Below are 23,192 nucleotides of genomic sequence, written 5' to 3'. Positions count from 1 at the left end.
CCTGACACAGGAAGCAGAGAGAAGAAGTGGTTCCAGGTTTCAAAGCTAGCCCCCCTCAGTAGCTCACTTCCTCCAGCAATGTTCTTCCTCCTTAAAAGATTATATAACCTTCTTTGACAATTGTGTCAGTATTTTCCATGGTATCTTCTGCACCTGAGATTCTCTCTTCTATCTCTTGTATTCTGTTGGTGATGCTTGCATCTATGACTCCTGATTTTTTTCCTAGGTTTTCTATCTTGAGGGTAGTCTCCCGTTGTGATTTCTTTGTTGTTTCTACTTCCATTTTTTTGTGTCCTGGATGGTTTTGTTCAATTCCTTCACCTGTTTGGTTGTGTTCTCTTGTAATTCTTTAAGGGATTTTTGTGTTTCCTCTCTAAAGGCTTCTACCTGTTTACCTGTGTTCTCAAATTCTTTGAGAATGTTATTTATGTCCTTCTTAAAGTCCTCTGTCACTCATTAGAAGTGATTTTAAATCTGAATCTTGTTTTCCTAGTACTATGGGGAATTCAGGACTTCCTTGTGTGGGGGGAACTAGGTTCTAATGTTGCCAAGTACCCTGGGTTGCTGATGCTTATGTTCTTGTGCTTGCCTTTCACCATCTGGATCGCCTTAGTGCTACCTGTCCTGTCTCTTACTGGAGAATATCTTTCCTATTATCTTGGTTGTATCAGAACTGTGTGGAGTAGGTGTTACTACTGAGGTTAGCACTGGGGCCCAAGATCTGCTCAGTGCTCAGGTGCAGACAGGAAGGAACCAGAGCTCCGGGCCAGGAATGACTTTCTGGGTCCTAGTGGGTCCCAGTTACTTTCTGTTTGGGGTGGGTGTTGCTGTCTACTTACTTAAGATACTGCCAGGGGTTAGAGCTCCTGGGAGGCCTGCTTCCTCTGGGTTCTGTGAGATTGGGGGCAGAGCTGCTGCCCGGGATCTGCTCAGTGCTTGGGCCCAGACCGGAAGCAATAACCTTAAATCAAGTGTTTAGATACATGAGACTATGGAGGACATTTCTCATTCAAATTACCACAAACACTAATGGACATCTTTGAATATTGATTTTGTTTTGTTTGAGACAGGATCTCACTGTGTAGCCTTGGCTGTCCTGGAGCATGCTACATAGACCAGACTGGCCTCAACTCAAAGAAATTTGTCTGCCTTAGCCTCCTGAGTGCTGGAATTAGAGGCCTGCTGCTTTTTTCTTAAGAAAGACCACAAAAGTCATTCTGGTTTTCTGTTTTGCTTTGTTTTTTAAAATATTATAATTTTGAACAATTTGGATACAAAGAAAAGCTGTAAACAGAGAATTTTCACATTTTTGGATAGCTATTAAATTATCATCTTAATCTTGTCAAAATTGATAAATTAAGATTAGTTGATAATTAGGAATGGTATTAATTATATATTGCATTTAGATTTTTAACATCTTTTAGTTTAGGATGCAAGTCAAGACAAGATTTTAAGTTATCTTTATGCCTTAGTGTCCACTGACCTATGAGTGTGATAGTCTTAGTATGTGCTTTGTTTTGCAGTTCTAAGGAGTATGCACTGGTTATGTGTGTGTGTGTGTGTGTGTGTGTGTGTGTATGTGAGAGAGAGAGAGAGAGAGAGAGAGAGAGAGAGAGAGAGAGAGAGAGAGAGAGTGTTGATATCTTAGTCACTATTCTATTGCTGTGAAGAGCCACCATGATCACTTATAAAAGAAAGCATTTAATTGGGGCCTTGCTTACAGTTTCAGAGGATTATAGTTCATTATTATCATGGCAGGGAACATGATGACATGCAGGCAGGCACTGGAGCAGTAGCTGAAAGCTATTACATCCTGATCCATAAGCAGAGAAAGTGAGACTAGACCTGGCATAGACTTTTGAAACCTCAAAGCCCACCCCCGCTTATGCATTTCCTCCAACAAGGCCAGGACTCCCAATGCTTCTAATCTTTTCAAGTAGTGCCACTCCCTGGTGACTAAGCATTGAAATTTATGAGCCTCTGGGGATTCTTTCTCAGACCATTACAGTTGGTATGTGCACAGGTGTTGGGGTACATGTGGAAGCTAGAGTTCCACATCAGGAGTGTTCTTAAATTACTTTCCACCTTATCTTTTGAGACATGATCTTTTAATGAATCTGAAACTTAATAATATGCTAGACTGGCTGGCCAGCAAGCCTCAGGGATCCTTCTATCTCAGTTTCCCCAATTTTGTGGTTATAGGAGCAGCAACATGTTTGGGGTGGGCAGGCACTGGGGATTGTACTCAGGTTGTTATGTTTAAACAGCAAGGACTTTACCCAGGGAGTCATCTCTTCAGCACTTAGTTAAAAAATTTTTAAGAATATCCCTCAATTTAGTTTGTTTGATATTTTCTGGTGATTAGACCAGGGTTATGATTTTGGGGGGCTTATTGTCAGATGCTTCATTTGCTTTTCATTGCCTCAGAGCCTACACAGAGTCAGTGACATCATTGATGAGGTTAATCTTTTTCACTTGGTTAAGTGAAAAAGATTACACATTAGTATGTGTAAGGTTTCTCAGCTGTTGGTGCCGGTTTCCTCCTGTTAGGGCTTATTATTTGGAAACAAGTCTTTAAATTCAGCCTTTTCTCAAGGGAGGAACATTAAAATTAAGGTTCATCTCCTGAAGGGAAAATATATTTGCATAAATTCTATGTAGAACATTTATACTCTTTGTCCATATGTGTTCATCTAATTACTTAATGATTTAGATTAAGGACTTACATATATTTATGTTTGTGCTTTGACACACCGGAAACATTATCACTATTACCTAGAGTTTTTGGATGTTCTTTGAGGTTCCTTGGTGCTTCCTTTTTAAAGACAAATTCTCCCTACATTGTTCAGCTTAACTTTGGCAGTCTCAAATTTTCTTTCTGACTTTGCCTTCTGTGCATTTGAGTATAGGCACCCACCACTGTGCTGGCTCCCATATGTCCTTACCCCATTTTAAAAGTAATGCTTTAGCTTTTGATACTATAAGATTCTCAGATACTTGAACTTAGTTCTGGACTCATCTATTTCTCCAAGTCTTAGCTTTTATTGGAGAGAAATGTTTAGAAATCATGAACTAGCTATTAAGTATATACTTATTTTTTATTTACTTTTCTGTTCTTTTTTTTTGAGACAGGATTTTATGTAACTAAGAGTAGGTCACAGTCACTACATTGTTGAGCAATGATCTTAAACTACTGATCCTCTTGCTGCTGTCTTTCAGATGCTGGTATAACAGGTATAAGCAGTCATTCCCAGTTTATTTGGTGCTAGGGATTGAAATCAGGGGTATGTGCATGCCAGGCAAGTGTTTTTCCAGTTACCAATAGAGTAATTTTCCCTTCCCTAAGTCAATGAGCTGGGCTTCCACTGTCAGCATTTGACTTGACCTTCTGGACTTGAGAACTCAAATGAAAATGGCCAGTTAAACTCTTCTCAGCACCCATGGGCTTTTGTAAAGTTTCAAAATCTTCCATATTCCTCCCACAGACTAGGTGTAAAGGTCTAAAAACCACCTGGTCACACTTATCCCAGCCACAGCTCTACCTTTTGATAACATTTTTTTTTTTTTTATTTACCTTTTCTGTTGATTGTGCCAGGCAGTTTTATGTGTTGCAGATTGGGTCACACAGCAGTTATATTAGTGAGGGTGTTGGCAGGATATTTGATTACACTTGGCTGAGGCAGAAAGGAAACGTGAACTTGCAGAAGTTAAGCTGGACAATGTAGGGAGAATTTGTCATTAAAAAAGAAAGAGCAAGCAACCTCAAAAGCATTCAAAAGTGATAATGTCTCTATTGTGACAAAGCGAAAGTATAATTATATGTAATTTATAGAGAAATATTGTTCATACTGTTTTATTTCCTAGAAAAACCTGTTTCTAGTTGTGGTGTGGCTCAGTCCTTAGCACATACTTTTAATCCCTCTAGCTGGAACACAGACACACCTTTAGTACAGACCTTTAAATCCCAAATGATAAAGGTAAAATTAGTTTGTAGAAGGAAGCACCCATGTTTGAAAGTGATGCCTAATTGAGTGGCAGACAAAGTGATGAATCAGAGACAGATTTGGCAGAATAGGGTATGCTTAACTCTAATGAGAAGAGAGAGGAAACTTAACAGGCAGTGCAGAGGGGAGGAGAGGAGGGGAAAGAAAGGAGAGAAGAGGAGGAGGGGGTGCTAGTTTTACTGGGAAAATAAGCCAGAGAATGAACAGGAGCCAGAAGATTAGAACATATTGCTAAAGTTAGTAATAGTCCAAGCAGAGCAATTCAGGAGAGGCTGAGAGAGAAGCCAGATTGAATCAGTCGGTTTGGAGAGAAGTTTGAGCCAGAACAGTTGATCGAGCCAGCCAGAGTTCAGAAACAGGTGAGGTTATTCAGCAGTAAGTCTCAGAGGCTGAAAACGTCCTAGGCCTACACAAGATTGTTTGGAGCCTAGAAGCTTCCAGGACTAAGCCTAGGTTAGCAGATGGAGCCAGTGAGCCTCAGAGACAATTCAGAAGAATAAAAGATATCAGTGTTCTTTAGACCAAGCATCCCAATGTATGAGCCCTTGGAGGTCATTCTCATTCAACCACCACAGTCAACCAAGAACATTGAACTCTTACTGGTCATGCAGACATGCATAAAAAATAGTCTTAGTAGTTTTATTGAAATAAAAAGTATAAACACAGACTAACAAGATGGTTCATCAGGTAAAGACTCTTGCTGCCAACCCTGCTGACCCGAAGAAAGTCTCAATGAGGGATTGTCTATGTCAGGTTGGCCTTTAGGCATATCAGTTATCTTGAGATGGGAAAACCCACCCACTGTTGGTGGTACCATTCCCAAGGCAGTGGATCCTGAACTGTATAAGGACTGCAAAGAGTGAGCTGAGCACAAGCATATATGCATTCATTGCTTTCTGTTCAACTCCCTGAAGCCCATTCCTCTCTTATGATGGACTGTAATCTGGAACTGTGAGCTAAAAGAAATCTGTTCTTCCTGAAACAGCTTTTGTCAGGCTGTTTAATTACAGCAATACAAATGGAGCCAAGACAGCTACTATAACTTCCGAATTCATGCTTGCAAAAACCTCTGGATCACTAAGAATTTCATTGAGTCCAGGCATTCTTACCACTGTAAGCATGCTTTCCCCCATTCCAGGTATTCCTCCAAGAAAGTGACCAGGCTTTCCCATCAGGAAGGCCACCTGGAAAAGAGCCATACTGAACTCCTGGTCACCATCTGCTACTGCCTGCCCTTGAGCTTTTTAATGCTCTTCTTTAGTTTTCTTTCTTTAATCTCCCACTTCATGTTTTCATTCACACTATTTTCATGGTCAACATGAAGTTGAAATTATTTCAGCTTTGTACTGGCATCACACCTTTAACCTAGTTCATCAGCAAAGTGAAGAACATGGGTTTCTTCTTCCCAGTGGCCAGGAATGTGTAGCTGGGATGAATTGGGGATTTATTTCAGTGGCTCCATCGAAATACCAAATGGCAGTGTTTGGCTTCTATAATTTGATGAAGATACTAGCTCTCTCATCATATGGAATAGCTAGGCTAAGATTTAGCTTGGTAGCATCTGTAAACAATCTGTCACCACCTGTTGGTGACTTTTGTTGTTTATCATCACTTAGGGTTTCAGTAATAACTCCTTTTCCTTTTTAAAGTATTTGCTTGATCCATTATCTTGGTTGTCTTTGCATTTTTATCTCCCATTTTTTGAGGACTCAATATGTTTGACTTAGTTACGATTGACAAACAATTATGATTGAAAATCATGATTGTCAGTTTCTAAATACCATTACTGTCTTTGTAGTTTCTTCTTTTCAGTATCTTTTTTTCCTCAATATTTTATTAGCTTTATGAAGAACAGGGCAGTACTTTACCTTCCATACTCTGCACTTACTCACGAAATGCATCTTCTTGGTGTGCACAACACACTCAGATCCTGCTTACACATTTACGTGAAAGCTGTGTATTAGTTGGGGTTCTGTAGAGGAACAGAAGCAATTGGATATATATTTAAAAGAGTATTCGATGCCTATACTATACAGTCAGAGGAGTCTAACCACCACTGTCTCACACCAGAAAGTCTGAGAATCTACTAGTTACTCAGTCGATGAGGCTGGGAATCTCTGGAGTCTCAATCTGGTGATGGTCTGAAGGCTTTCTGGAGAGAGACTGTCTTCAAATGACATTGGGAGCTTGAAGCAACTGGCTTTAATATCATCAGAGGAATCAGCAGTGACATGAACAGGTTAAATGAACTCTCCAGTGAGAGTAAAGGCTGAGCAAACAAGAAACAAAACTCTTGAGCTAGAGTTGCCTTAGTGGTCAGGAGTGCTTGCTGTTTTTCTAGAATTTGAATTTCACATCCATGTCTAGAGGCTCACAATTGCCTGTAACTCTGCCTCTAGGGGATCTGATGCTCTCCACTGGACTCTGCAGGCACCTGTACACACAAGGTATGCACACACAAAAACCTTAAAAGAAAAAAGAGACAGCAACAATATTTACCTTTTCCATTCTCATTTATCTGAGCCACTCCCCAGAAGGTGCTGTCCACAATTAGGATTGTTCTTGCCACTTCCATTCAGGCATTCCAAACAGTCTGTCAGACTTGCTTATATGGAGGTCTCTGATTCTAGGTTTTCCCGAGTGGACAGTCAAAACTAAGCGTCACAGGCTGGTAACAGCTCACCAACTGAACGTTCATGACTGGAGGCAATAGATATGGGTCCTGCTCAGAAGATGGCCATCAGGTCCTGACTCAGCATCATCACTGAGAAAGGGCCGCTGCCAACATGAATAGATCAGAATCTCTGCCACAGGCTCGCTCCTCTAATTATATATATATCTATTAGTACCACATTATCTTTATTGTAGTAACATTATAGTAAGTCTTATAATTGTCTTTATGTAGTTTAAAAAATATTTTTGGCTATTTAAACCTTTTGCAATTTCATAAAAGTATTATTATCAACTTCTCAATAAAAACAAGTTTATTTCAATTTAATTAATCAATTCATTTATTTTGTGGTGCTAGCAATCGAATCTATGCCCTTGCATATTCTAAACAAGCACTCACCACTGAGCTATGTCTCCTGCCTCCTACTGAAAGTTTCATTAGGAATTCATTGAATAATTGTTTTGGATGGGACAAATTGTTACCTTTATTGCATTGAATCTTCCAGTTTTGCTGTGTACTATCCCCCTCCATTTGCTTAGACTTGATTATTTACTTATATATTTATTTATTTGAGCTGTATGGTATATGCATTAGTGTACACATTTATGGGGTGCACTTGCCTGTATGTGCACAGAAGCCAGAGGTTGGCATTGGGATTTATTTCTATCTCCGTCCTTCTCAGAGACACTGAGTCTAGAGCCTAAAGCTTGCTGTTTCCTTCTTTCCTTAGCTTGTCACACAAAGCCTTGAATATAGCGTTTGCTAAATAAGTGAATTACTATATTCTGTTTTTCAGATTTGTGTTCTTTCCATTGTACCTGTTGTTACTTCTTTTTAAAATCACAAAACTTGATAGTTTGAAAAAATGTTTTGAAGATATATTTATTTTATCTTATATGTATGAGTATTTGCCTTTCCTGCACATATGCATATGTACCATGTATGACATGCTGACTGTGGAGACTGAAACAGTGACTCACTGTTTAAGAAGCACTTGTTCCTCTTGCAAAGGACCTGGATTCAGTTCCCATGGCAGCTCATAAGCATCTGTTAACTCCTTATCTGTTAATGAATTAACTAACTAATTAATTTTATGGTGCTGACAACTGAATCTATGTCCTTGCATATTATAGACATTCAACCACTGAACTGTGTCTCCTGCTTCCTGCTGAAAGTTTGATTAGGAATTCATTGAATAATTGTTTTGGATGGGATTAAATTGTCATGTGGGTAATGGGAATTGAACTCAGGTCCTCTGCAAGAAGGGTAAGTGCTCCTTAACCACCAAGTCATTGCTTCAGCCTCTAAAGCTTATAGTTTTACTGAACTCCAGGTATGATAATTGCTTTCTGTGGCAGTTCATTCTGTTGTGTGTGTGGTGCCTATGTGTGTGTGTGTGTATAAGTGTGTACACATACATGAGGAGGCCAGAGGTTCATGTCCTTGGCTTCTTTGTATATTTTGCTTGTAATAAAAGATTTCCCCACTTTGATTTTTGTATTTTCTAACCAAATTTTTATCTTCAAATAATAAGTCTTAACACTCATAGTTCACATTTTCATGTTCATTAGTAACTGTGTCAGCATTTCAAACTAAGCCATCATGTTATTGAAACCCTGTATATTATAAAATCAGTAAATAATATGTTGCTTTTGGAAACGTTTTGAAAGTCACACCCTACCAAGGAGAAATTTTCCTCTTTCAAATTATACATTTTTAGAACAAAGTAGTATGAATTAACCAGCTAATTATTGCAGTGCTGGGATTGAAGAGCAGGGTTTAGGGCTATGGGTCAGTGGGATAGTATTTGGAATGTGGGAGGCAACCAGGTTCAATCACTCAGGACTTCAGGGAGAGGATATAAAAATCAACTTAGATCTAACATTATTTTAATCTCCAGTTGTCTTATAGATTATATCCCTAAAGTTCAATTTTAAATGAATCCTTTCTTTGATGTCACAGGCTAATTTTATAACAGCTGATGTATAGATTGTGGTTTTTAACCTTGAGATATTTGGTAATGTCTCATTCCATTCTTGGTTGTAACAACTTTCTTGTTCCTTGGGGAGGTGGTAAGAGTTGTATTCCAATGAGATAGAGCTGAGGGTGCTGCTAAACATACCACAGTGCTCCAGGTAGCAGTCTTCTCACCTAACACACCAAACCACCCTGCCTAGGATGTCACTAGTACTATACTGAGAAGCTCTGCCTAGACTGTGGTAAGGTTTCAGGCTAGACTAAAAAAATGAACATGTGACAGTACTTCTAACCAATACTTGAAATTTGGTGATAACAGTACCTTTTTATTTGTCATTTAAAATTACTTTATTGTGTCACAAGTGACTGCCATGATATGGTAAATGGCTAGCTTTTCATATGTCAGTGATTCTCTGACAGCCCATGCTATGGTAAGGATTGTCTGCTATTTCAAGTATGTTTAGAAGCACCCATCTATGTTTCTTAAAACTTAAGAAATGTTTACTCTATCAATTTACTCAAATCTTTTGGAAAAAGTAGTAGTATGGTAAGTATTCATTCAGGTTTTATAGTATCTAATGCGTGATTCATTTTGATCTTTCTCAGCAGGGCCAGGAGAAGGTCTGGGGAAAATAATTCAGAGATTCCCACAGCAGGACTGGGATGACACACCTTTCCCACAGGGAATTGAATTGGTAAGTTGGTGCCTTTATCCTGATGTCTTTTTTTTTTTTTTAAATTGCTAATTTTTTATCTTTTACTATAATATTTTTTCTATTTAACAATTTTATTTCATTCTATTGTTAGGTTATCTCTCCAGACCCTCTGATTCTTAAGAGAAATTTTAGCACAGTAACTTTTGCATCAACCAGAAAAGTACCTTTGCTTTTCAGCTTTCCACCTTACTCTTTGTCTTAGTTAGTGTTTTATTGCCGTGAAGAGACACAGTGAACAAGATAAGTTTGATAAAGGACAACATTTAACTGGGGCTGGCTTATAGTTTCAGTTCAGTCCATTAAGCATGTCAGCATCTAGGCAAACATTGTGCTGGAGAAGGAGCTGAGAGTTTTATGCTTCGAAATGCAGCCTGGAGGGGAACTTGCATCCATACTGTGCAGAGCTCCCCCACAGTGCCACACTTACCATAACAAGGCCACACCTTCCAATAGTGCTACTTTCAATGGGCCATGCATATTCAAATCATCATACTGTTTTAATCCTAGAACTTGTGAAGGAGAGGCAGGTGAATCACTGTGAGTTTGAGGCCAGACTGATTTACATGGACAGTTCCAGCATAGCTATGTCTTCAAAGTAAGACTGTCTCAAAAAGATAAACTTGGATCCATACACACACCATTCTTTAAATGATGTGATAGTCAAAAATACAGGCTCTGGAACATAAGCCTAGGCTCAATGCCTAGCTGTGTGGTATGACTTTTGACTAGTTAATTATTTAACCTCAGATTCTTCATCTGTGAAATGGGGATAATAGAAATACGAATATCATAGTCCTGTCGTAGAGACGAAATAGGAAAAATGCATCTAAAATTCGTAGAACAGTATCTTCCATAGAGCAGTAGTGCTTAAGTGAAGTTGATGCTTGTTTTGTTTGGGCTGATATTCTTTGCTTTCTTATTGTATTTGAAACAGACTCCTGTAGTTCCAGCTGGCTCAAGGTCACTGTGTAGCTTATGACCTTGAACTCTTAATCCATTTGATGAGTAGTGGGATTACAGGTGTGTGCCCTCACACCCAGACTACATAATTGTTTTCATTATTTATAGTTGCTGTTTGTTTCATATGTCTTAGCACCTATTTCAGAGGAAAAATAGTTACTTTTTCTTATTTTTAATTTATGTGTATGTGTTTTGCCTGCCTGTATGTACATCCACCATATGCATTCCTGGTACTCATGAAGACTGAAAGAGGGCATCACATGACATGGAACTGGAGTTACAGACAATTGTGAATCACCATGTGGATGCTGGGAATTGTACTTAGGTCCTTTGCAAAAGGAGCCTTAACCACTGTTCTCTCTCTAGTCCCTGAATTCTTTCCTCATTAGCATGGTTTAGAAATGTCTATTAGGAACAAAACAGGTTGAAATGTTGTTTTCTTACTGTAGCTAAGGTGATGATGACTTTTAACCTCGCCCTATATAAAGGACTATGTTTCTGTAAGTGGGTAGAAAGATGATGTTTAAATTTTGGCTTTGAAAATGGGGAAGGAATATAAGGATCCAAGGCAAGTGACTCTTTGGAGTGCCTCTTGCATTTTTTTTTTTCTCTTCTCTTCCACATGCCTCCACATGCCTCCACAAGCCAGTGATTGGTCTTACTATTTGAATAATCAGGCATTTGTACTACAAATGTTTTAGACTGTTTCAGCATCCTTTTTAGAGTTGACTGAAAGGGGAAATTTGGGAATCTTGATCAAATTTTCTCTGAATTTTTGCCTTTGTTTACATGAAAATATAAATGTATAGATGGCTGCTTTTTTGCAGTGTGAATGATGAAACCATCACAAGTTTCTAGAACAACATATAATATGGTAGGCCAAAGAGACTGTGGATTGAGGTAGGGAGTTTGCTAGGACCAAGAAAGGATACTTTTTATATTTTATAAATTAAGGGGACAAATAAATATGTGATACGTCTGGTATTTTTTTTTCTAGCAGTAAGGGAGAGGCAAACTGATTTTACTATTTAGTAAATAGATTGTGTGTGTGTGTGTGTGTGTGTGTGTGTGTGTGTGAGAGAGAGAGAGAGAGAGAGAGAGAGAGAGAGAGAGAGAGAGAGAGAGAGAGAGAAAGGAAAAGCACAGTTCTGTGTTAAAGTGTCAGTACAATGGCAGGTGGAGGTGCCTCTCTATAGGTAAACAGAAGTCAGCACTTAAGACCTTTCTATGTGACTTCTTGGCTGAGTCTTGTCATAGTATTTCAGAACTTTGGAGACGAGTTAACATTTTAGGGATATTTAACATGTTGCATGTGCATGCCTCAGTGCTCATCTGGAGGTCAGAGGGCAACTTTTCCGAGTAAGTTCTCTCCTATCCTCATTTGGAGACAGAGTTTCGCTTCTTGTGACTGCAGCCCCTGTATACTCCAGGCCTTTTAGCCCTTGACCTTTTTGCCACTTCTCCTATCTTAGTCTCCAATCCACAGTTATGGTGCTATAATTGCAAATGTGTGCTACCACATCTGGCTTTTTATCTAGGTTCTAGGGGTCAAATTCAGATCATCAGGCTCACAGGGCCATCCCCACAACCCCACTGCTTTCTTATTCTTTAACATTTTTAAATACTTAATAGAAACTTTGATTTGTTAGTGCCTGTACTTACAAAGTAAATTTAACTTAGAAATATTGAGGCTCATTTTAAAAACTGAATAAACTTCTGTTAATCTTTGATAAAAGTATTGAGCTATTATTGCCTTATGCTATTCTTGCATAAATTAGATATATGATTCTGTGTACATGAACAGCAGTAACTTGTGTTGCAGAATATTTGATTTCACTGTGAACCCTAGAACTGTGTTATTTACTGGTAAATTCTGTTTCTAGTTGTGGTGTGGCTCAGCCCTTAGCACACACCTTTAATCCCTCTGGCTGGAATAAGACATGCCCTTAGTATGCATGTTTAGTCCCAAACAATGAAGGTAAAATTAGTTTGTAGGAAGAAGTTCCCAAGTTTGAAAGTGATGTCTAATTGAGTGGCAGACAAGATGACAAATCAGAGAAAAATTTGACAGAATAAGACATGCCCAACTTTCATGAGAAGAGACAGGAAAGAGAGTCTACTTCAAAGCCGTGCAGAAAGGAGGAGGCAGCTTTACTGGGACAGTTATACAGAGACAGATTGCAGAGAGAGAACAAGCAAGACACAGGTGAAGAGAGAATGAGCCAGAGAATGAGAAGGAGCCGGAAGATTAGAACAGATTGCTAGAGTTAATGTGAGGCCATGCAGAGTGATTCAGGAGAAGCTAAGAGAAATTAGAGATTCAGTCAGTTTGTAGAGGAGTTTGAGCCAGATCACCCGAGTTGAACTAGCTAGCCAGAGCGCAGAAAGAATTAGAAAGGGTGAGCTTATTCACCAGTAAGTCTCAGAGGCTGAAAACATTCTGGGCCTAGATTAGATTGTACAGAGGCTGGAAGCTTCCAGGACGAGGCCTAGGTTGGCAGACTGAGGCAGTAAGCCTCGGAGATGACAATTACTTTAGGCGAATAAAAGTTAAATTTTACAAACTTGTGTAACTGATATATGATTTTAACTTTTAATAGTAAAAAGATAGATATAGGTCAAAAGTGGTCTGTGTCAGTTTATAAGTTTGTTTGTCTAGAGTAATAGTCCCTTTCCTGATGATGCATACAAAAAAACCTTCATAGCATTTCTAAGTTAGAGTGACATTGAGAATGTAACATTAAAATTACTACCTAGCAGTTATAAATACTTGGAGGAACTCATGAAAACTAGATGATTGGTGCTAGTGTATTAATTTAAAAATATATAAGATGAGTCTTAGGAAGTTTACATAATTTCAACAAAGTCTATCAGGTAGGATATAACAAAACTAGTATCCAACGCCAGTCTTGTTTATTAGTCTTAGTCAAGGCATAGTGTTTTGGAAATGACATTTTAAAACTATGGTAGTATTTGTGTTCTAGTGGAAATGAGGATCTGAAAGATAACTGCTCAAGAAGAAAAAGAGGTTTATTTAACTCATAGCTTTGGAAACTGAAAGTCCAGGCTCTGTATAGTGTGGAGTGCTATGGTGGAAATACATGCAGGAGCAACTAGTAGGGAACAGAGTGAATCAGAGATACCAGGCCCTCTGTCTTTATAACAACTCCTTCAGAAGAGCTACAGGGGTCCTTTGGGTAATACATCTTTCCTCTGTTGACCTTTATAAAAACTGCTCTGCCCTACTTTGAAAGTCTCACTACTACCTTCTAGACAAGGTCTTATTCATAGTGAACCTTTGGGGGACAGCTGGATTATATCCAAAACATAGCTCGTGCTATTGAATAGAGACCAACTTCTTACCTTATTTAAGGACAGGTATGGGATCAGAGCACATTATTTAATTTTTTTGTTGCTACCTCTACTTCTCATGCAGCACATACATAATGTGTTTAAATTCTAAATGAAAGATTGCATGTTCAACCTGAACACTAAACTTTTATAATTTCCAAAGGGTTTTACACATTTACTCACTAATAAATCTCCAATGTAGAGGATGCTGAATTTATTCTTTCCATTTTTTCATAAAGAATTTGTCTTCTGTTTAGAGATGATGAGTTTTAATTTGGATAGACTTAAAAATAAAAAATATGAAAATAAGCTAAACCAAACATAATAACTGCTTTTCCAGTTCTGGGATATTTTTGTCTTTTCTTGTGCCTTTTAGGTATGCACAAAGCCACAGACAGTCATATAAATAAAGTTGAAAGTTAATTTTAGTGACTGTATTTCAAAGAACATTAGAGAATTGTTTTTTCAGAGGAATTCTATGGCTAACAATCTATTTAAAATTATAGGAACAAATATTTTTATTGGCTGGGTCTTGAGCATCAGGAAAATAGCATTGTTTGGCACTAGCTCCCTTTTAAGATGCCTTGTTTGTGAAGTGGATCTTTTTATACTGTAATTCAGAAAATTCACTGTAATAGTTACAGAAAGCCTTTAGTGGGTATTGTAGTGTATCTCATTTTCTTTGAGGATTAAAGTATTTGAAAAATTGTAGCTTGAAAAGTAAGCAACCAAAATTTCTAAATTTGAACCTTTGAAGGAATTAATTCTGTTATTAAAATTATTCCCCAGTGATTTGACTATTATAAATTTTGTGTTTTGTAAGTATGCATTGGAGAAAAAGAAAAATAAAATCCATATTCAACATTCTGCAGCTATAACATAGAAGTAGATCAGTCTCTTGGTGCGCGGGTTCGAGTCCCGCTGTCGCCTTGTCCCGTTTCCCGCGTCTTGTGGGAAAAAAAAAAAAAAAAGAAGTAGATCAGTGTTCACTGCTCCCTGAGGGCAGAGGAAGAAGTAAATACTGAGTAAATCTCTGAGTATTGATATTGTTGGCCAAGGAACGGAGTGAAAGAGGAATATAAGCAAATTTTAATGTTCTCTTCTTATTATGGAGAAATAAGCATGGTGGCAGAATGAGACCTCACTATATCTCCAAATGAGAGTTTATCAAGATTTGGAGTTATAACTTCTTCATCAAAGAAAATATAGTGTAGTAGGCAAACATATATAGGTTCTTGCATTTAGGTATAAAGAGCTAGCTGTGCAAATCACTATTTAGAATAGGTGGATAATATGACTGGAAGGGGATTTGAGAAATACAGGAAACAACTTTAAAGAATTACAAAACATAGTCTGTTTTCATGTAAACCATGTGTGTTGAGGGGGAATGCGAGGTGATAAATGTGATGTTGGAGGTGGTCCAGAGTTTGATGGGAAATATGTGTTTCAGGATACTTGATTTTGTCTAGAGTCAGGGTGCAGACGTAGGAACTTTGGTGTGAAGTAGGAAGACATGGCTTTAAAACATATTAAAGGCCTACAAAAAGAAGTGTAAGAGTTTACAGTCCACATTGAGTGTGAGTAGGTAGGAAGTAGCAGTAGTAGCTCATTGTTCTGTTTTCCACTCCCCTTTTTTCTTTAAAGTAATAAAACAACATGGCAGGGAACCTAATGAGGTCTAGGCGGTGCATCTAGGTAGTTAATCCTTTCTGTAAGAATCTCTGAAGTAAAGATTATATAGCCTATCTTTGTGATCAACATCTCCCATTCTACAGATTTCTAAAGTCTTTTGCTTATCCTGTACTAGAATTTCAGTTGCTTTCAATTCTGCTCAAGGAGCACTGTGCTAGAGTTTATCTTTTCCTGTTATCAGCTGTTTCAGTATTGCTCTCAGACTTCCTTTTGACAGAGCTTTGTTGTCATGTTGGATCCAACTGAACCTGATGCTTTGAAGCCATAGAGTAGTTGCTGAGAAAGATGCAGAGCTACATAGGCTGGCCCACTATAAATTTGTGTTGTTTGTAATCAGCCTTCTCCTTTTGATGTTGGACCACACTGCTGAGTCTCTCTCATGCAGTTGCCATCGTCTCATCTTTGTGGGCCATTCTACACTTGGACAATCTCAGTTCTTTTCTGTACCTCCCCATTAATCTTAACTCTGTGACCAGAGTCTGACCTAAAAGTAAAATCTGGAAATTGTGATGGCTTGCCATGGCAATTGTTTTCCTTTTACATATATTAAGGATACTAACAGGATAGCTAGGAACAGATTTTTCCATCTTCAGAATGAAGTTCTTGGGTCAACATGGCCATCAACAGTTCATCTCACAGGAGTCTAAAAGAAAGCATGGAGTAAAAGTTGGTTCAGGATTATACCTAAAGGCAGTGTATCTATCACTTGTTCCTATGTTCTTTTGGTCAGAAATCAGTCATACCATTAGCTGTAGTAAAGGATAACAGATAAAACCTAGATGTATGCTTTGGACTTATTTAATTTAGTCCTTGTGGTATGAGGTTCTTGAGTTATATTTTGTATAATAAACCATTAAATGTATTCAAAACACTTTTTAAAAATATTTTTTAATAGTTACTTTATTTATGAGTACACTGTCACTGTCTTCAGACACACCAGAAGAGGGCATCATATCTCATTACAGATGATTGTGAGCCACCATGTGGTTGCTGGGACCTCTGGAAGAGCAATCAGTGCTCTTAACCACTGAGCCATCTCTCCAGCCCCCAAAACATTTTTATGAGTTCTGTAAAGTGTCCTAACAAATTATTGAGCCTGAGGCAGGGGATTTCAGGACCTTGAATTTGTGGGCATATATGAGGGTAACCTTGATACCCTATTTGTGGCTGGCCTTTAAAATGGGTCTTTTGGGCCCAAGCCCTTGACTTTTGAGTCTGTGCTAATAACTTGGATAATAAAGTATTGAATTAAATGATTGGATACACCATTGGTGTCAGAATTGGAACTGGTAAACACACATTGGACATCAGAGAAAGCATAATCTTAGTCTTTTTACATATAGTCTGTTTGAGTTTTGTTTTTCTATGTGTTTTGAAAGGAGCTCATGTAACACAAATTGGCCTCAAAATTGCCCGGTAGCTAAGGATGACTTTACATTCCTGATCCTCTTGCCCTCTAACCTCTCAAGCATTAGGTTTCCAGATATGTCCACTATGCATGGCTGTGTTTTCTTACTCTTCGCTCCCTTGACTGGTGATTTTCGTTCTGCAAGTTTTTTATGCTTTATTCTTAGTTGTGTTTTTCTCCTTTCTGCATATCACCATCCCCTGTAATCTAATCGTATTAGTTACATAGTTTAGTGAGAGTTAATTCATATTTTAGTCTAGCTAGTAGTAGGTTTCCAGTGTGGATGAGTTCTGATGATAGTCTGAAAACTTGATTCAAAGGTAACTCTTGCCTAATTTTACTTAAAGCATCTTTCCCTAATTTTAAAACTAAAATTAGAGTAATTATTTAATTAAACTGGACTATTTTCTGAGAGTAAGTGGGATTGGAAAGAATTCTTGAACTGGGGCTATTCTGAACAAATAGATAACAGTTACTTGTATACACAGCTGTACATATATGTGTGTGTGTGTCATTCATGGTAAAGACTGGAAATTAAACAAATCCATGACTTGTTTAATTAGGATTGCCAACTGCTCTTTGTCAGACTGTAACACCACAGTTGTGAAGGAGAAACTATAGCATGAAATCTATAGATGGCTGCAAATCTAAGGCAAGATTTACTGTTTTATTAGTGAAATGAAATAAACACCATTATAGATAGTAGCCATGCCTACTATTAAAATATTTATTATTATTATTAATGGCTATGTATATATGAGTACACCTCTAACTCTTGAAGGTTAGAGTTGTCAGGTCTCCTGAAGTTGGAGTTACAGGCGAATATGCTAGGAACTGAACTCAGGTCTTTGAAAGAACACTCTTAACAACTGAGCCATCTTTCCAGCCCCCATGGCTACTGTCAAAACATCAGAAAATAAGAAACGTCAGCTTAGGGGAAATTGAAATCTGTTTGGTGGGAATGTCAGACGATGCCACTGTTGTGGAAGACAATTTAGCAGTTCTTCAGTAAAGTGAAATTACTTTGTGAACCAGCAGTTCCATTTCTGGGTATGTTCAAAAGAACTGAAATCAAGGAATCAGGTATTTGTACTTAAAAGTCCCTTAACAGTGTTGTTCACAATAGCCCCAAAGTGAAAGGAACCCAAGTGTCCAGAGGCAGATGGATAAATGAACATTTAGTAGGACAATAGAATATTTTTCAGTCACAAATATGAAAGTTTGATAAAAGTGTCAATGGATCTTGAAAACATTGTGCAGTGGGAAACAAGTGAGTCATTAAATACTGTATAATTTCATTTATAGGTGGCATTTAGACTAGCCAAATTTAAACAAACAGTAAGTAAAAAGAAGGTTTCCAAGGGTAGGAAAGATTAAAAGAAAAGAAAAAAGTGCTAACTTTTTTTTTTTTTTTTTTTTTTTTTCGAGACAGGGTTTCTCTGTATAGCCCTGGCTGTCCTGGAACTCACTCTGTAGACCAGGCTGGCCTCGAACTCAGAAATCTGCCTGCCTCTGCCTCCCAAGTGCTGGGGTTAAAGGCGTGCGCCACCACCACCCGGCTAAAAGAAAAGAAAAAAGTAAATTGTTTTCAGTCAGAGATTTTCAGCATGGCAAAATTGAAAAGAGTTCTAGAAATTGCTGTCCAATAATGTGTATATGTACCACTACTAAACTGTACATGTAAAAATGGTTCAGATGTTAGTTTTATGTTACATGTTTTACTAGTTACTTTTAAAAGTGTATGATGTAGAGTTTATGTATAGACCTAAGATAATGTCAAACACAGTGTAAGGCATTGGAGACGTGTGTCTTCAGACAGTATAGCAAATGGGCAAAACAATTTGTAATTGTTTTGAGAGAACAAATGTGTGTTTATACTACCTTGTTTCAAGACACACGATAAAGCTTCATGGTGAACAGAGTGTGGTATTGACTTAGAAATAGACATGTGTTAATAGATCAGGGGACAGTGTAAATCGGTTTCAACAGTTTCCAGGAGCGATGTGGTCGTGGAGGAGACAGCACAGATAAAGAGGAGTACAGCTGAGTGTCCATCTGAACAAGTAAACTTGGTCTGACTTTATACTGTAGAGAGAAATAGATTTAAAACCCATTATAGACTCAATGTAAAAGCCAAAGTTATAACTTTACAATAAAACTGTAAGCATTTTATGCCCTTCTAAAATTAGGTCAGGATTTAAAAAGTACAACATCTAAGACATGACAGTGATATTTCTCTGGTGTATTTGAAAACTTTTGAAAATATTATATACAGAATCGTGGTTAACCAGATAAGATGAAGCCTTATTTTGTTTTGTAAGTTTCTCTTGGTCCTATAAGTTCTTTGGAGGCTGATTGGACCTTCTGTAGTTTGTTATCTACTTTTAGTGAGAAGGAGGGTACCAGAAGCAAGTAGACGCAGAACACTATCAGCAGTCCACTAAGAACTTAGAGCTGAGTTTTCTAAGGAACTAACATCATCTGCCCAATACTGGATCTTCTGCAATCTGGAATTTTGTGTGTATCACTACTGTAGATGGTGGCAACTTAGATGTTAAAAACATATGTGAAATACCTTGTAATATGAAACAAAGGACTCTGGTAGTTTACATATCAATTATAATGTGTTTATATATATAAACATAGATATCAGTCACTTGCTTACAAGAGGCACTGTTCAGAGGTAGTATGAGATCTCTAGTCCACATACACTATTTCCAAAGGCATCTACCTAGTGATATGTGTATACTATGTAGCCCCACCTTCTTTTTATTCTTTATCTGGAAAAGTTTTCTGGTGATCTAGACATCCTGTTCACTGTGTGGAATATGCTTCCTTTTTTGTTGGAGTTTGTATTGTTATTTAAGGATTCATATGTGATATTTTTAGTTATGTATATTACATTTTATAGTTATTTGCTTATAATGTGAATTGATGTAAGGACTTAGAATGACTTACAAATGTGTTGGTTTAAGAAAAAGAAGTATTTGGTGGCCTCTAGTGGTGTACCTATGTGTCTGTGAAAAGTCAGTGATCTCAATATACAAGATTTTATAGGGAGGATCACTAAAGTGGCAAAATAAATACATATGTACATTTATTGGAACAATTTTTTGTTTTGGAGAACTTAAAATTTATGAGTCAATTATAAATTTATCAGTGATGTGGCTATGTCAGTTACTATGATTATTAACAATTAATAATCATTACTTTTAATTTCTTTTCAAGGGAAAGCTTGAAATTTCCTTCCTTCCCTCCTCCTCTCCCTTATTTTCTTCCCATTCCATAAACGTTTGCTTTGTATTTTAGACTTGCCTTTAATTTGAAGTCTTCCTGCTTCAGCTTGCTCAATGGTGGGATTGCAGGTGTGCACCAGCCCCTCCCTCCCTTCTCTCTCTCCTCTCTCTCTCTCTCTCTCTCTCTCTCTCTCTCTCTGCCTCTCTCTATGTGTATGTGTGTGTGTGTCTGTCTCTCTGTCTGTCTGTCTGTCTCTCAGGTAAAAGGGAAGGTGGGTGGAATCTGGGAGGAGTTAGAGGAAGGGAAAATACAATCATATATTATATAAAATTGTTTAATTAAAAAAATATACAAAGACTTTCAGAACAAAGAATTTTACCTCGTTTTGCTCATTTTGATTATCAGATCTCAGGAATACGTGGAAAAGCCATCATTATTTGAAGTGAAATTCAAATAATGTAAATGACACTTGGTTAAAAAATGAATAGCATTTCCACTCAGATTTTTGACAGGTTATTTCTGGTTCAAGTCCAATTGTTGATGTGCTTAAAAGTACCATGGAATGAGACCTTCTTCCAAATAACAATTTGCAAAGTTTGAATTAAAATGCGTGTTAAATATCTTCTAGTGTATATAACATATGTATGTGGGCAGGGACACATGTGCACCAGGATGCATGTGTGGAAGTTGGAGGACAATTTTGGGGAGTTAGTTCCTTCCACTTGTTTTTAGTCACGGTCTTGTTTGTAGTGTGCTGGGTATTCCAGGCTGTTAGGCCCATGGACATCCAGGTGATTTTCCTGCCTCTGCCTACCATTTTGCTGTATGAGTGCTGACATGGCACATGTTCACCATTGCATCTGGCTTTTTTTTTTAAAAAAAAATTCAAATTGGATTCCAAGCATCTAACTCAGGTTATCAAGCCTTTGAAGCATGCATGTGCTTTTACCTAAGACATCTCTCTAGCCCTATAAATATTTAATACTAAGAACTGCAAGTCCTACATGTTTGTATGTAGCATTAGATATTCTGAAACTTATATAAGGCAGAGAGTGGAATATTAACATTCCTGTTAAGTATGTATGATGGTTTGAATGAGAATGGCCCCCATAGGCTTCTGTATTTGAATGTTTGCTCCCCAATTGGTGGAACTATTTGGGAAGGTATCTTAGTCTTTCTATTGCTGTGATAAAACACCATGACTAAAGCAACTTGGAGAGAAAGGGTTTACTTGGCTTATATATCTTGAATCTTAGTCTGAGGAAAGTCAAAACAGAAACTCAAACTGTGGAAACCTGGAATTGATACAAAGGCCATGGAGCAGTACTTATTGGCTTGCTCCCCATGGCATGCTCAGCTGCTTTCTTTAACATCTGTGACCACTAGCCTGTTAGCATTATCCACAATGAGCTCAGCTCTCCATATTGATACTAATTTTAAAAATGCCCCCTTGTCTATAGCCTAATTAACTTAGAGGCAATTTCTCAATTGAGGTTCCCTCTTCTGAGATGAGCTCAGAGCTTCTACCACTCTTTATGATTCTATAATCTCTATGTTATTTCTCTTAATGGTATTACATACATTCCATTACAGTTTTGGGTTTTTTTTTTTCATACATATTTTTTCTCTTCTTACTCAAATATTCTGTTTTGAAGTTCACAGTTTGTTTTAGTTGATCTAGTTGGGTGTTACATTTTCATTTTATTCATTGTATTCTTAATTCTAAAATTTTTGAGGCCTGAGAGACAGTCTCATTAGGAATCTCATTGTGGTTTTGGTTTGGATTTTCCCAGCAGCTAAGGGTGTTGAACATTTTTCATGGACTTATTATTGTTAGTACTGTTTCTTTTAGAGTGCTCAGTTCATTTGCCCATTAGTTGATTGGATTATTTTTCTTTGTTTTTTTTTTTTTTTTTTAAGTTCTTTGTTAATAGCTGACAAGGTTTTCTCCAATTTGTTTTCTCATCCCTCTTGTAACAGTGGATCATAGACTTAAAGGAGAATCCAAAAGTATAGTTTATGTTTTCTTCTTTTCTCTGTGTGTTTTAGCTATTTTTTCAATAAGTCATGCTGTGTTCTTACTGATTTTTCTCTACTATCATATATAATCATTTTTATTCATTTCTAATTTCCGTTTTCCTATTCCTGATTAGAGTTAATTCCTATTCCTATTAGAGTTAATTTTTTGGTCATTTTCCAGCTTTTTTTTTTTTTTTTTAAGGGTGGAAGCTGAAGTAATTATCTTGAGACCATTAGTACAATTTTTTAAATGTTATGATTTTATAAAATTATAAAAAATAAATATTGGTAATAAAGGTCTCTAGATAATGTAAGCTAATCTTCAAGTACAGTTTTAATGCAGTCTTTCAAGCTTTAATAAGTTGTTTTTATTTTATTCCACTAAAATGTTTATAAACCTGTAGTTTGAATTTTCTTTTCTTCCATGTATTATTTAGAATTATTTTCAAGAGTCTTATAATTTTTTTTAGAGCCCTTTCTTTCATAGGTTTTTAATTTAATTCCATTGTGGTCAGAGCATGCAGTGTATGACCTAAATTATTTCTTTGTTTCTTTACTGTGCTGCTGGGATTAAATTTTTTTTAACATTTTTTTTTTTGTGTGTGTGTGGTCTAGAATATGGTCTATCTTGGCCTCTATTGTGTTTCTTTTGGTGATTGCAACTCCTATTAAGTGTTGTAATTTGTTGTTTTTGTTTCTTTTCTGGTTAGCTTTATTTTGTCTACCTTAGGTAGAATTTATTATTTTAATACATTTTAATTAAATATAATTATATCACTTTCTCCTTTTTGTTTTTCCCTTCCCTCCAACTTTGTTGAGAACTCTCACCCAACTCTCAAATGATAGCCTTTTTTTCCCTGTGATTATTATCTTTATACATACACATACAAATAGTAAAACATATAAAAATACAACTTCTGAGTTTCTTTTTGTTGTTTGTGTGTATGGTTTTAGAGCTAACTTTTTGATTTGGATAACCAATTATGGGCTCATCCCTGGGAGAGGGTGAATTGCCCTGTCTGAGCAGCCATTAGCTGTTCTTTGTCAAGGGGTAGGACCAAGTGAGATTTTCTCCCTTCTGCAGCAGCATGTCTGTTAATATTGTCTTTATTCATGCCTTGTTTATACAGTCGTTTTTCAGAGAGACAGTATTAGCA

The 23,192-nt window shown here is 37.2% G+C and overlaps 1 protein-coding gene across 11 annotated transcripts in view; it reads left to right on the top strand.

The window, feature by feature from the left end:
* Sbf2 (SET binding factor 2) overlaps positions 1-23,192 on the top strand; it is a 293,801-nt gene that overhangs the window by 40,209 nt on the left and 230,400 nt on the right. For 8 of the 11 annotated variants that reach the window (XM_076940826.1, XM_034499180.2, XM_034499172.2 and 5 more), the window contains exon 2: positions 9,259-9,347. In XM_076940826.1, the coding sequence (XP_076796941.1) occupies positions 9,259-9,347 (89 nt within the window). The remainder of the gene's footprint in view (positions 1-9,258; positions 9,348-23,192) is intronic. The other 3 variants (XM_076940847.1, XM_076940858.1, XM_076940824.1) reach the window with 1 other exon arrangement.

This window comes from Arvicanthis niloticus, chromosome 1 (genome assembly GCF_011762505.2).
Source record: "Arvicanthis niloticus isolate mArvNil1 chromosome 1, mArvNil1.pat.X, whole genome shotgun sequence".
In the NCBI taxonomy this organism is placed as follows: domain Eukaryota; kingdom Metazoa; phylum Chordata; class Mammalia; order Rodentia; family Muridae; genus Arvicanthis; species Arvicanthis niloticus.
The sequence above is the reverse complement of the archived record's forward strand: the minus strand, read 5'-3'. Positions and strand labels throughout refer to the sequence as shown.